The following is a 13,079-nucleotide window of genomic DNA, read 5'->3' on the forward strand; positions in this document are numbered from 1 at the left end:
CGTGCTGAAAGCTGCTCGGGCTGCAAAGGGGCAGCCAAGGTTGGGTTTAGCGGGAGCAAACGCTCTTTAGAAAACACCATTAACTATTAATTTTACAAAAGCAACATGCCGGGAATTAAATATTTCAGAGCGCACAGTCTATGTTACACAATAACCAGCAGCATGCTACAATTTAGCAACCACTCGTATTTGCTGCAGGAAATGTCTGTAATTAAATCATATTTGCTCCTTATAATTAGCACGATGGGTAAGTAATTAGACATAAATAGCAGCAAGAGAGGCTACCGATAAATTCAGAAGTTTACAGTCTCGGTATGCTAGGCCTTTTCGGGTGCTGTATTCTTAAATTAACCCGTTGACCTGTTTTGATCCTCTGTATTAAAGAAGCGTGCTCTCAAGTGCGGAAAGACAGAGCCGAGGCACTCCTACGCCTCTCGCTGCTGTTTCACCAGCTCTGTCTGTCTCTATGAATACATTCATAGCGTTCAGCTGAGAAGTCAAACCTGACTCCTGCGTATTTGAACTCGCTGGGTCTGTCCTAGCTACCACAATTCCCAGAGCTGATCAAAGATCGAAGTCTACCATTAGAAGTATTGTTATTTAGGGGGCGTCCGGGTGGCGTACTGGTCTATTCCGTCGCCTACCAACACGGGGATCGCAAGTTCGAATCCCCGTGTTACCTCCGGCTTGGTCGGACGTCCCTACAGACACAATTGGCCGTGTCTGCAGGTGGGGAGCCAGTTGTGGGTTTGTATTCTGGTCGCTGCACTAGCACCTCCTCTGGTCAGTCGGGGCGCCTGTTCGGGGGGGGGGACTAGGGGAAATAAAGTGATCCTCCCACGCTATTCCCCCTGGTGAAACTCCTCACTGCCAGGTGAATAGAAGCAGCTGGCAACTGCACATATATCAGAGGAGGCATGTGGTAGTCTGCAGCCCTCCCTGGATCAGCGGCAGCGGTGGAGGTGGGGAGGGGGGAGCAGCAACCAGTACGGCTCGGGAGAGTTGGGTAATCGGCCGGGTACAATTGGGGAGAAAAGAAAAATGTATTGTTATTTACCATTAAGCTTCTTTCAGATAAGAATTCATATTCAAGCGCTATCGATCACCCCAGAAACTGATCTCCGTTTCATACGCTTACTCTAATACTGCAGAAGAAAAACCAAGCCTTCAAATTATCTAGTAAATAAATGCCACCAGACTGTAACACTTGTCTCTCATTAGACGCACTGCAGATGACGGATGCTTTTCCCATTGCACTTTCTTCGCCATTCTTATCGTTTCATCGTGGTGTGCGATGAAGGATTATTAAGTATTTACTTGAGTGGGCCAGCTGGTTTGTGAGAGGGCATGCCATCACTCGGTGTTGTAACCCTGTCATTCATAGTCTGCTCCCGGTGAGAAGGGGTGGACTCCTTCCAGCCCAAAGTTCATAATTCATGGATCCTGTCTACTGAGTTATTTTACAGGGTAGGAGCAGCGCACAGCTCAAAGTCTGCTCTGAAGATTACCCTTATATACTTGATAATTTTGCTGCATGTGTGAGTAAGATTATAAACATGTGACTAAGGTTATAATGGCTGTCAATGATTAAACAGACACATTGTTAAAGGTGGCTGGCACGGTGGTGCAGTGGTTAGCATGGTCGCCCCACAGCAAGAAGGTCCTGGGTTCGAACCCTGGGGTTTTCCAACCTTGGGGGTCGTCCTGGGTCGTCCTCTGTGTGGAGTTTGTGTGTTCTCCTCATGTCTGCGTGGGTTTCCTCCGGGTGCACCGGTTTCCCCCCCCACAGTCCAAGGACATGTGGGTCAGGTGAATCAGCCATACTAAATTGTCCCTAGGTGTGAATGTGTCAGCCTTGTGATGGACTGGTGGCCTGTCCAGGGTGTCTCCCCACCTGCCACCCAATGACTGCTGGGATGTCGCGACCCCAATTGGGATAAGCGGCTTGGATAATGGATGGATTGTGAGAGGTTGTTACTGCGCTAGTAATGAGTTGCATTGACCCTCTTGTAAAATGTCAAGCTGGTTTCCCAAACTTTCTCTTTCTCTGTTCACTCCACAGGCGATGATGTCACTCCCATGTTGACCTTTGCCCCTTAAAACCTGGCCTCTCCTCTGATCTGTCAGGGTTTGGATTGAGACAGTCGACCTCACCCCACCATGTCTCTTCCAGAGGCCACCACAAGACCTACGTCTCCTCCGCCCCCCAAACCTGAGGCCAGATCTAAACCCTGCATCCCTGTGAAACCCTCGCTCCAAAGTGACTCCACATCTCTGGGGGATAGAGGCGACAAGGCCCGCACGTCCGGCGGGAAAGTAAAAAAGATCGTGAACAGGTTTAGCCAACAAGAGACTGCACAGACTGCAGAGGAGGAAAAACCCGCAAATGGTACCTCCGAACCCGCTCCAGTTAAGTCCATCAAACGGGCCCCGACGGTAAAGCCCAAACCCGCCCATGTGAGTCTTCCAATCCAGAAGGGGGGAGGCCAGGCTCCCCCACTACCACTGAAGAAGGGCTATATCCTCCGCAGGCATAGTAACCGGGCCGCGAGGGAGACCCCTGCAGAAGAGGAGGGGAATGGCATCGTTGTTGAAGGCGGGCGATCAGGTACAGTTAATCAACCAAATTACATTTGTCACAAACTCCGATATAGACACAGGAGGCAGAGCTGGGTTACACACAAGTGTCTGACACTTTTGATTATCTCTTATGAAATACACGCTGGCCTGTGGGGTGTGGGTCAAAGAATACATGATTTTACTGTACTTCAGTAAAGCATTATGGTCATCATCTGTTCCATTTGTTTGATGATGCAACTGTGTGTGTGTGTGGGGGGGGGGGCTGTGATGGACTGGCAGCCTGTCCAGGGTGTCTCCCCGCCTGCCTTCCAAAGACTGCTGGGATAGGCTCCAGCATCCTGCGACCCTGAGTAGGATAAGCGGCTTGGATAATGGATGGATGGATATATATAGTTTCAGAATGAATCAACATTACAACATACGCATGTGCAATAGTCACAATGCAAAGGATGCAGTGTAAGGTAAATTGCATCCACCAGTCATGTTAAGCTAAAACTCTTATTGCTAGATGGAAAACGAGATTACTCGTGATGAAAAATAGTCAACCCTGTCTGAGTTAATGACTTCTTGGACAACTGGCTTATTTACCCTGTAGGGGCGTACGGGTAGCATAGTGGTCTATTCCGTTGCCTACCAACACGGGGATTGCCAGTTCGAATCCCCGCGTTACCTCCAGCTTGGTCGGGCGTCCCTACAGACATAATGGCCCGCGTCTGCGGGTGGGAAGCCGGATGTGAGTATGTGTCCTGGTCACTGCAGTAGTGCCTCCTCTGGTCAGTCGGGGCACCTGTTTGGGGGGGGGGCAGTCTACAGTGATAAATTCTTTGCAAATGGAGCTTTGAAAGGCAAAAGCTGCATATATACACTACCGTTCAAAAGTTTGGGATCACCCAAACAATTTCGTGTTTTCCATGAAAAGTCACACTTATTCACCACCATATGTTGTGAAATGAATAGAAAATAGAGTCAAGACATTGACAAGGTTAGAAATAATGATTTGTATTTGAAATAAGATTTTTTTTACATCAAACTTTGCTTTCGTCAAAGAATCCTCCATTTGCAGCAATTACAGCATTGCAGACCTTTGGCATTCTAGCTGTTAATTTGTTGAGGTAATCTGGAGAAATTGCACCCCACGCTTCCAGAAGCAGCTCCCACAAGTTGGATTGGTTGGATGGGCACTTCTTTGAGCAGATTGAGTTTCTGGAGCATCACATTTGTGGGGTCAATTAAACGCTCAAAATGGCCAGAAAAAGAGAACTTTCATCTGAAACTCGACAGTCTATTCTTGTTCTTAGAAATGAAGGCTATTCCATGCGAGAAATTGCTAAGAAATTGAAGATTTCCTACACCGGTGTGTACTACTCCCTTCAGAGGACAGCACAAACAGGCTCTAACAGGTACTATTTAATGAAGATGCCAGTTGGGGACCTGTGAGGCGTCTGTTTCTCAAACTAGAGACTCTAATGTACTTATCTTCTTGCTCAGTTGTGCAACGCGGCCTCCCACTTCTTTTTCTACTCTGGTTAGAGCCTGTTTGTGCTGTCCTCTGAAGGGAGTAGTACACACCGGTGTAGGAAATCTTCAATTTCTTAGCAATTTCTCGCATGGAATAGCCTTCATTTCTAAGAACAAGAATAGACTGTCGAGTTTCAGATGAAAGTTCTCTTTTTCTGGCCATTTTGAGCGTTTAATTGACCCCACAAATGTGATGCTCCAGAAACTCAATCTGCTAAAAGAAGTGCCCATCCAACCAATCCAACTTGTGGGAGCTGCTTCTGGAAGCTTGGGGTGCAATTTCTCCAGATTACCTCAACAAATTAACAGCTAGAATGCCAAAGGTCTGCAATGCTGTAATTGCTGCAAATGGAGGATTCTTTGACGAAAGCAAAGTTTGATGTAAAAAAAATCTTATTTCAAATACAAATCATTATTTCTAACCTTGTCAATGTCTTGACTCTATTTTCTATTCATTTCACAACATATGGTGGTGAATAAGTGTGACTTTTCATGGAAAACACGAAATTGTTTGGGTGATCCCAAACTTTTGAACGGTAGTGTATATATATATATATATATATATATATATATATATATATAGTGAAATTATGCAACTTCCTTTTATTGTTTGATATGGCAATACATATCATGAAAATAAGATTACAATGTGTATTTGTTTTCAGTATTGTTCACCCTGTGTGTGTGTGTGTGTGTGTGTGTGTGTGTGTGTGTGTGTGTGTGTTTAAAGATATAGCTGCAAATGCTTGTGTTTTTCAATTTGTATGTACGTATAGTGAACATGTATTTGCAAGTGCTTGTATATGTACAGACGGGTGACTAATGAAAGGAAAAGCCAACATAAGGTATGTTAGTAAGGTGTTGGTCCACCATGAGCCTCCAGAACAGCTTTAGTGATCCTTGTCAGAGATTCTACAAGTCTCTGAACTCTACTGGAGGGATGGAGCGCCATTCTCCCAAAAGATATTCCCTCATTTGGTGTTTTGATGATGGTGGTGGAGAGCGCTGTCCAACACGTTGGTCCAAAATCTCCCATAGGTGTTCAGCTGGGTTGAGATCTGGTGACTGAAGGTCATAGCATATGATTTACACCATTTTCATCCTCATCAAACCATTCAGTGATCCCTCGTGCCCTGTGGATGGGGGCATTGTCATCATGGAAGAGACCACTGCCATCAGGATAGAAATGTCTCATCATGGCGTCCGGGTGGCATAGCAATCTAGTCCGTTGCCTACCAAGATGGGGGTCACCGGTTCGAATCCCTGTCTTACCTCTGGCTTGGTCAGGCATCCCTACAGACACAATTGACCATGTCTGCAGGTGGGAAGCCGGATGTGGGGATATGTGTCCTGGTCGCTGCACTAACGCCTCCTCTGGTCAGTCGGGGCGCCTGTTCGGGAGGGAGGGGGAACTGGGGGGAATAGCGTGATCCTCCCACGCGCTACGTCCCCCTGGTGAAACTCCTCACTGTCAGGTGAAAAGAAGCAGCTGGCAATGCCATGTGTATCGGAGGAAGCATGTGGTAGTCTGCTGCCCTCCCCGGATCGGCAGAGGGGGTGGAGCAGCGACCGGGACGGCTCGGAAAAGTGGGGCAATTGGCCGGATATGGGGGGGGGGATTAAAAAAAAACAACAACAACAACAACGTCTCATCATATGATAAAGGTGATCACTCAGAATAACTTTGTATTGGTTTGCAGTGACCCCCACAAAATGCCCCCCATAGTATAACAGAACCCCTGGACCCCCTCACAGTAGGGGTCCAGCATTCAGGTTTTTCCTTTAATTGGTCTGTATGTATATTCACATGTGTGTGAGCACCCGTGCAGTGGTGTTTGTGCAAACCTTTGCATAGGAGAGCGTGTTTGTTCTCAGTTTCTAAAGTAAAGTCTGTAAGCTGTAGCCGGTGTGGAGTCTCGTCTGTGTGGGCAGGAGAGAGGCAGACCAAGCTGCCTGGTCTCCTACGCCCTCAGCTGACAGGTGTGGTGCTGCCGGCTCATCCGCCCCAACAGCCAGAAACAGGTTCTGTCAGTCCGTTACGCACATGTATAGGTGAACACACGGGCGTATCTGTATGTCTTTGTGCAGCTCTTCTTTTTTTGTTTTGTTTTGTGATGATGATAATGATGATGAAGTAGTAGCATGAAGTAGTAGTACTAGGATATGATGTGTATGAGAGGCCAGCATAGATTCACTGCAGTACAAAGTTAATGTACAAATATTTGAAACCTATTTCGCCTGGTCGTAGTTTAAACTGCAGCTCTTAACCTTTTACAGTCACTTTTATTTTTGCCATGTGCTCGAATAAGCCCGTAACTATCAGTCTTACCACCACCGACACTGGACCGCTCGTTCCTCTCGTTCCTTTCTCATGCCAGACTATTAACGCTGTCTCAGCTGTCAAGTTCACTAAGTTCAGCTCGGACAAGGAAATGAGCAGAAATAACAGTTTATTCGAGCTGCTTGATTTGTTAAGCAGTTTGTTTGTTTTGCACCCGGAAAAGACATAATCTCAGTTTGTTCTATTTGCCCCCCCAGCAATAATACCGGGACAAACATGCCGGGATGATCTGGCTCTCTGTCAAAGAAAGAGACAGAAATACTTTGACTGGAAACCTTTTTTTTTTCCCCTCCACGTTTCACATCTCTCTCATTACGGTCGCTTGCGTGTAAAATCTGGATTCTCTTCATTGTTGTTCTCCCTCTTTATCATGGTTCTTCAGTTGCTCCCCCATTCTCGCTCTATTCCTCCATCCTTCCTCCCGCTCCTTCTCTTTTTCCATTTCCCTCTCTCATCTCTATTTCCTTTTGGCAATATTGGCCTAATTTCCCATGCAGCGACCATATATTTTCATGAATATTTGAAAGGCCCACTTATACACTGCAGATGTTGCACATTGGCATCCAGATGAACTGCTGACTGGACTGTCCAGTGGCACTCTGTCTCCAGAGCGCACACAGCCTGTTAGCGGCTGAGCAGATGGAAAATGGAGGAGGAAAAAAAAAAACATTTCCAATGAAAGCGAACTGTCCTATCGGAGGATACACATGTAGGAAGCAACCTATTTACACCAGCCACTTAGAATGGAGGTGTTTTTGAGATGTACCAGTGTTCGGTGTTTAAAGTTTAGATGGAGAAGAGCAAGTACACATGCAAACAGGCCCAGATTTGTGGTTTTGTGTGCTACAGCTAGCAAGCTTAAAGCATTGTCAAAACACTTGAAATATTAATAGCTTAACAAATAGGGGCGGCACGGTGGCCCGGTGGTTAGCGCTGGCGTCTCACAGCAAGAAGGTCCTGGTTCGAACCCCGGGGTTGTCCAACCTTGAGGGTCATCCCTGGTCCTTTCTGTGTGGAGTTTGCATGTTCTCCCCGTGTCTGCTGTGGGTTTTCTCCGGGTGCTCCGGTTTCCCCCACCATCAAAAAAGACATGCATGTTTAGGGTTAATACTCCTGTCTGTGCCCCTGACCGAGGCAATGGAAAGAAGAGCTGGAGGTGGTCCCCGGGTGCTGCAGCTGCCCACTGCTCCTAGCTACATGGCTAGGATGGGTTAAGTGCAGAGAAGAATCCCCCCCCCCCACACAGGGATTAATAAAGTAGTAAAAAAAAAAGTCATACATTTTTGTTGGCGAAGATATGTGTTTCCAATTGCATGTGATTTCTCCCCCCCCCCTTTGGTCGACATGACTAATCAGTGATAGGGAAGGTTTTTCTAAATAAAAGAAGAGGATTGTGCAAAAAAAATAGAAAAAATCAACATAGTTATGAAGAATTAAATCTTTGCAGCAACAGAAGTTTTTACTTCTGTGAAAGATGCTGCACAATACGGCGGACTTGATATATAGAGCAGGTTTTCCTCAGTTGCTTTTGGGTATCTGATCTGCCTGTCTAATGTGACTCAATAGTGATAGATCTTCTTTATCTACATGTTAATGCTTCCTGCAGTGTGGCTTGAATTTTGAAATACTTTTCTTTGGTTGTCAGAAATTTGCTTTAGATGCAAAGCAATTCATGAATCTGGTTTCAAACTCACAAACGGACAGTTTAGTTTCACATTTAGCTGTACTATCTTTGTAGATTCGGGGGGGGGGGTTGCGACCCCTCCAGAAATGTTTTTAAGTGATAACATCTCACTCATATGTGCTATGAAAAGACATTAACGATTTTGCAAAGTTTTGTTCCATCAACATTATAATTGTTATTTGTAAGAAAATTGACAAAATATGTTCTTTTTCTGCCCCCCACCACTATTCTCTCTCAGCCTCTCCCCTTTTTTCCCCATCACTTGGTATTGTCCATGTGGTTTCATTCAAAGTAGGATTTAACAGAAACTGACAGAGATGCAAATAAGACATTCTCTATCACCGTTAACGTGTTTAGACAAAACAATCTCTCGATTGAAGTTTTTTTTTAAGTGTTTCTGGTGTGACAATTAGCTTTTCTGGTGCGTCTGTTAGCTAAAAACATGATTCAGACAAGCTAACGTTAGCTCTGTTGAACCGGAGCTAAATTTTACAATGTCTGTGTTAAGCGTCCAGTCTGGATATGATGCAAATAATATATAACCTTAGCTGCTCAGTTGAAAATGTGCATTCAGTGCTAGACCTGCTTCCAATTATAAACTTGAAACTGATCCTGTTTTGTTCTGTTAACAACAAAGTCACACATGTGTCCTTGTTTCGTTTATGACAGAGATGCTACACACTTCATCAGTAAAAGCCGATGTGGTTCTCTGACAGTCTTCGCTATTGAGCGGTTGCCTTCTGTTCTTCACTGCCAGTTGGCTTCTCCATCTCTTTTTTTAAGATATTTTCTGTCTCTTTCATTAATAATATAAAACGAGCAGCTTCTGGGTAATGTAGCGGTCTGTTACGTTGCCTACCAACATGGGGATCGCCAGTTTGAATCCCCATGTTACCCCCGGCTTGGTTGGGTGTCCCCACAGACATTATGCATGCATTAGCGCCTCCTCTGGTCGGTCGGGGCACCTGTTCAGGGGGGAGGGGAAACTGGGGGGAATAGTGTGATTCTCCCACGCACTACGTCCCCCTGGTGAAACTCCTCACTGTCAGGTGAAAAGAAGTGGCTGGTGACTCCACATGTATCAGAGGAGGCATGTGGTACTCTCATCCCTCCCCGGATCAGCAGAGGGGGTGGAGCAGAGATTGGGACGGCTCAGAAGAGTGGGGTAATTGGCCAAATTCAATTGGGGATAAAAAGGCAAAAAAATGTAAAAAATAAATAATGTAAAATTATTTTTATGTCCTCTTCTCTCGGCTCCGCAGCACCTGATGGAAAGGAGGTGGATCTTCATCTGACTGGAGGAGGAGAAAGGGTGGCAGAGCACGACCCAGACACGCCTGTCACTTCCTGCTGTGACCCGAGCTGCAGTTGTGTGTGTCATCTCCAGCGGCCTGGCATGAAACTGAAATGGGTGCCCATAAGTGAGGATGAGGAGGATGAGGAAGAGGGTAGCGAGAATGAACTGGAAGGGGAGGAGGAGGAGGAGGAGGAAGAGAGAAGAGGGGAAGGAGAGAGTGAGGCATTGGATAAAGAGGAAGGGGGCAGCTCTCTCGTAGGTGTAGAAAGTGAGGAGTGCATAGAAAAGCGAAATAAGTCAAACTTCCACAACGTTTTGGATGTTTTGCTCACTGAGGGTCACCGGAGGCGGTCAGACCCAGGGCCACCTACCGTTCTCACCACCGTATCTGCCAAACGCTCTCAGTCTCCCCCCATCCCCCCCAAACGCAACCAGTCCCCAACAGCCCATCCAATACCCAAGCAAACTGAGGAAGAAGAAGACATTTACGAAGCCACACTGTTGGTGGTTGAGCCCATGCCAAAGAACAAGATCACATCTGCTTCCACTTCATGTCAGGAACTGGACATTCCCCTCATCAAGGTGAAGAAACCCATCCGTCGGGCTAAACTCTCCTCTAGCGCCTCAGACCCGACATCGGAGTTTCAGGCGGAGGCAGAATCGGCTGTCAGCGCAGACGATGTCGTTGATAATGTGCCGCCCGCCATCCCTCCCCGGATGCCTGTTGCGCAGGATAAAAATGGACGCAACCTCACACCGGTGCACCGGGGGGGCATTCCTCTCCCGCAGCCCACCCCGGAGGAGTGGCGCAACCTGCGTCCTTTGTCCCCCAACAGCGTGACTATCAGCCCCCCGACACGCCAGCGAGCAGCCCCTCAACCCCCCTCCAGCCCTCTCCCGAAACACCGAACTCCCCCTCCACCCCCCAAGGTGGATCCGAGGAGACTCAGCAGTGTCTCATTGCAGTCTTTAACACAGGCTAAAGGTTGGCGCTTAAACGTTCATATACTAAAGGAAAACAGTCGCAATTTTCAACACCACTATTCAGGGATCCCACATATTCTGGAAAAACTGGAAATTTATGGACATCCGGGTAGCATAGCGGTCTATTCCGTTGCCTACCAACACGGGGATCCCGGTTCGAATCTCCATGTTGCCTCCGGCTTGGTCGGGCGTCCCTAAAGACACAATTGGCCATGTCTGCGGGTGGGAAGCCAAATGTAGGTATGAGTCCTGGTCGCTGCACTAGCACTGCTAGTGCACTCCTCTGGTTGGTCGGGGCGCCTGTTCAGGGGGAGGGGGAACTGGGGGGAACAGCATGATACTCCCACGCGCTATGCCCCCCCTGGCAAAACTCCTCACTGTCAGGTGAAAAGAAGGCGGCTGGCGACTCCACATGTATCGGAGAAGGCATGTGGTAATCTGCAGCCCTCCCCGGATCGGCAGAGGGGGTGGAGGAGTGTCACGGTCCATTTAGAGACTCGAGGCTTCTGCTGATAGTTAATACTGAATGATATGACCTTCTATGAGCAAAGCTTGTTTTATCTATCTATCTATCTATCTATCTATCTATCTATCTATCTATCTATCTATCTATCTATCTATCTATCTATCTATCTATCTATCTATCTATCTATCTATCTATCTATACACACACACACACACACACACACACACACACACACACACACACACACACAAGTAAAAGTCCTGGAAAACCTGGGAACTCTGGTATATGTTGGGATGGCAATCCATTAGCAGCAATTATACTGAGCAGTCTTGTGTGTCCCTGAAATGCTGCCGATATTGTGAATCTTCTGAAGTAGCACACCAAAAGAAGCATCAAGCCGAGTAGGAAGAGTGGAGGTGTGGTCAGAGACACACATAAGATGCTAATGCTAATGGCGTGTTATCCCTGCAACATATAAATGGAGATAATGTTGAAAATTGTGATTGTTTCCCTTTAACCTCTGAATACCAGCCTTAGGTTTAACATCGTAATACCGTATGTGACCTGAAAACAGGATGTTTTTCTGTTTTCTTTTGAATATGGGACCCGTGTTGTGATTGTCCTTTCCTGTCCGTTTCTAGAGTCAGAGGAGAACAGTGCAGCTGAGTGTGACAAAGGCGACTCGGAGGAAGAGCCGTGAGTTGTCACTCCTCCACACCCTGCTGCCTTAAGGCCAGCATGCAACACGCACACACACACACACACACACACACACACACACACACACACACACACACACACACCTCCCTTTTCACGTCAGCGTAGATCTTCTCTCTGGAGTACCTCCTTTTGGTCATCACCTTACTTGTTCACATGATGGTGACCACTCGCAGATTTTGACAATGGGTTGATTTGGGGGGGGGGTGCCAAGGGGATTCCATTGCCCCTGCTAAACAGATTGACAAAAACCAACCCTTCGTAAAAAAAAAAAAAAAAAAAAAAAAAATTTTTTGACAGGTTGTTTTTGACCCAGATCTCGCTTGGCTCACCTTCCTCTCATTTCCTTCCTTCCTTCCTTCCTTCCTGTCTTAGACGGCCAGTTGCTCCACCCAGGAGTGGCTCGACATTCAACTGGGAGTCTCGCCTACGTGATGGTAAGGCGAGCCGACCCCTGTCACACTGACATAACAGAAGAGCAACAACAACATAAAAGCATCTATTGTTGAACTGGGCCTTGGGTACTTGTTATGGGATACAGTGGTGTTGGTGCATCATGGTCATTGTGGGAATTTCTCCATAGGCTGTGTGGACAGGCACATGATCCACCTTGTTGTCCTAAAAATTATCCCTTGCTACTTAACTGAGACTTGTTAACAAAATTTTTCGTGTTTCCTTGAGGCAACGATTCATTATTTCATGGTTCGTACATACTATCTAAGCGTTACAGCAGGAGAGTGCACCGTTCACAAATATACTGAATAAATTTTCCTATGCTAACACACATGGCAGCCGGGGCACAGTGGTTAGCGCAGTCACCTCACAGCAAGAAGGTCCTGGGTTTAAACCCCGGGTTTGTCCAACCTTGAGGGGGTCATCCCAGGTCGTCCTCTGTGTGGAGTTTGCATGTTTTCCCCGTGTCTGCGTGGGTTTCCTCCGGGTGTTCCGGTTTCCTCCACAGTCCAAGGACATGTAGGTCAGGTGAATCGGACATACTAAATTGTCCCTGGGTGTAAATGTGTCGGCCCTGTGATGGACTGGCGGCCTGTCCATGGTGTCTTCCTACCTGCCGCCCAATGACTGCTGAGATAGGCTCCAGCATCCCATGACCCCAATTGGGAATAGCGGCTTGGATAATGGATGGGTGGATGCTAACACACCTGGGTTTTCAGTCTTAATAGTCGACTGAACTTTGACCTCTCTGTGACCCCTTGCCCTCAGAGCCTTTGTACCAGACGTACCACGCCACCGTCATCACCAAGGAAATCCGACGGCAGACCGTCTGCCGCAACATCAGCAAGACCAGCGCAGACTACACCGTGGACTGGCGGGGCCGCCGTGCAGGGACGGGTACCGGGAATGGGGGGCCCAAGGGGAGTTCTGTGGCCCCAGCTGGCCAGAGCACGCTGTGGCAGGACCTGCCGGCTGTGAGGGAGAGCGGGGTGCTGGAACAGCTCACACCTGAACAGTGCAAATACCAGGAGGTGAGGGG

At 47.4% G+C, this 13,079-nt stretch overlaps 1 protein-coding gene across 2 annotated transcripts in view; it reads left to right on the forward strand.

Moving 5' to 3' along the window:
* The window catches only part of arhgef15b (Rho guanine nucleotide exchange factor 15b), a 31,167-nt gene that overhangs the window by 3,951 nt on the left and 14,137 nt on the right, over window positions 1–13,079 (forward strand). For both annotated transcript variants that reach the window (XM_056300312.1, XM_056300313.1), the window contains exons 2-6: window positions 2,063–2,608; window positions 9,386–10,405; window positions 11,512–11,566; window positions 11,963–12,024; window positions 12,809–13,071. In XM_056300312.1, coding sequence (XP_056156287.1) covers window positions 2,161–2,608; window positions 9,386–10,405; window positions 11,512–11,566; window positions 11,963–12,024; window positions 12,809–13,071 — 1,848 coding nt within the window. In that variant the 5' untranslated portion in view covers window positions 2,063–2,160. The remainder of the gene's footprint in view (window positions 1–2,062; window positions 2,609–9,385; window positions 10,406–11,511; window positions 11,567–11,962; window positions 12,025–12,808; window positions 13,072–13,079) is intronic.

The sequence above is a fragment of the Lampris incognitus genome, chromosome 20 (genome assembly GCF_029633865.1).
Source record: "Lampris incognitus isolate fLamInc1 chromosome 20, fLamInc1.hap2, whole genome shotgun sequence".
NCBI lineage: Eukaryota > Metazoa > Chordata > Actinopteri > Lampriformes > Lampridae > Lampris > Lampris incognitus.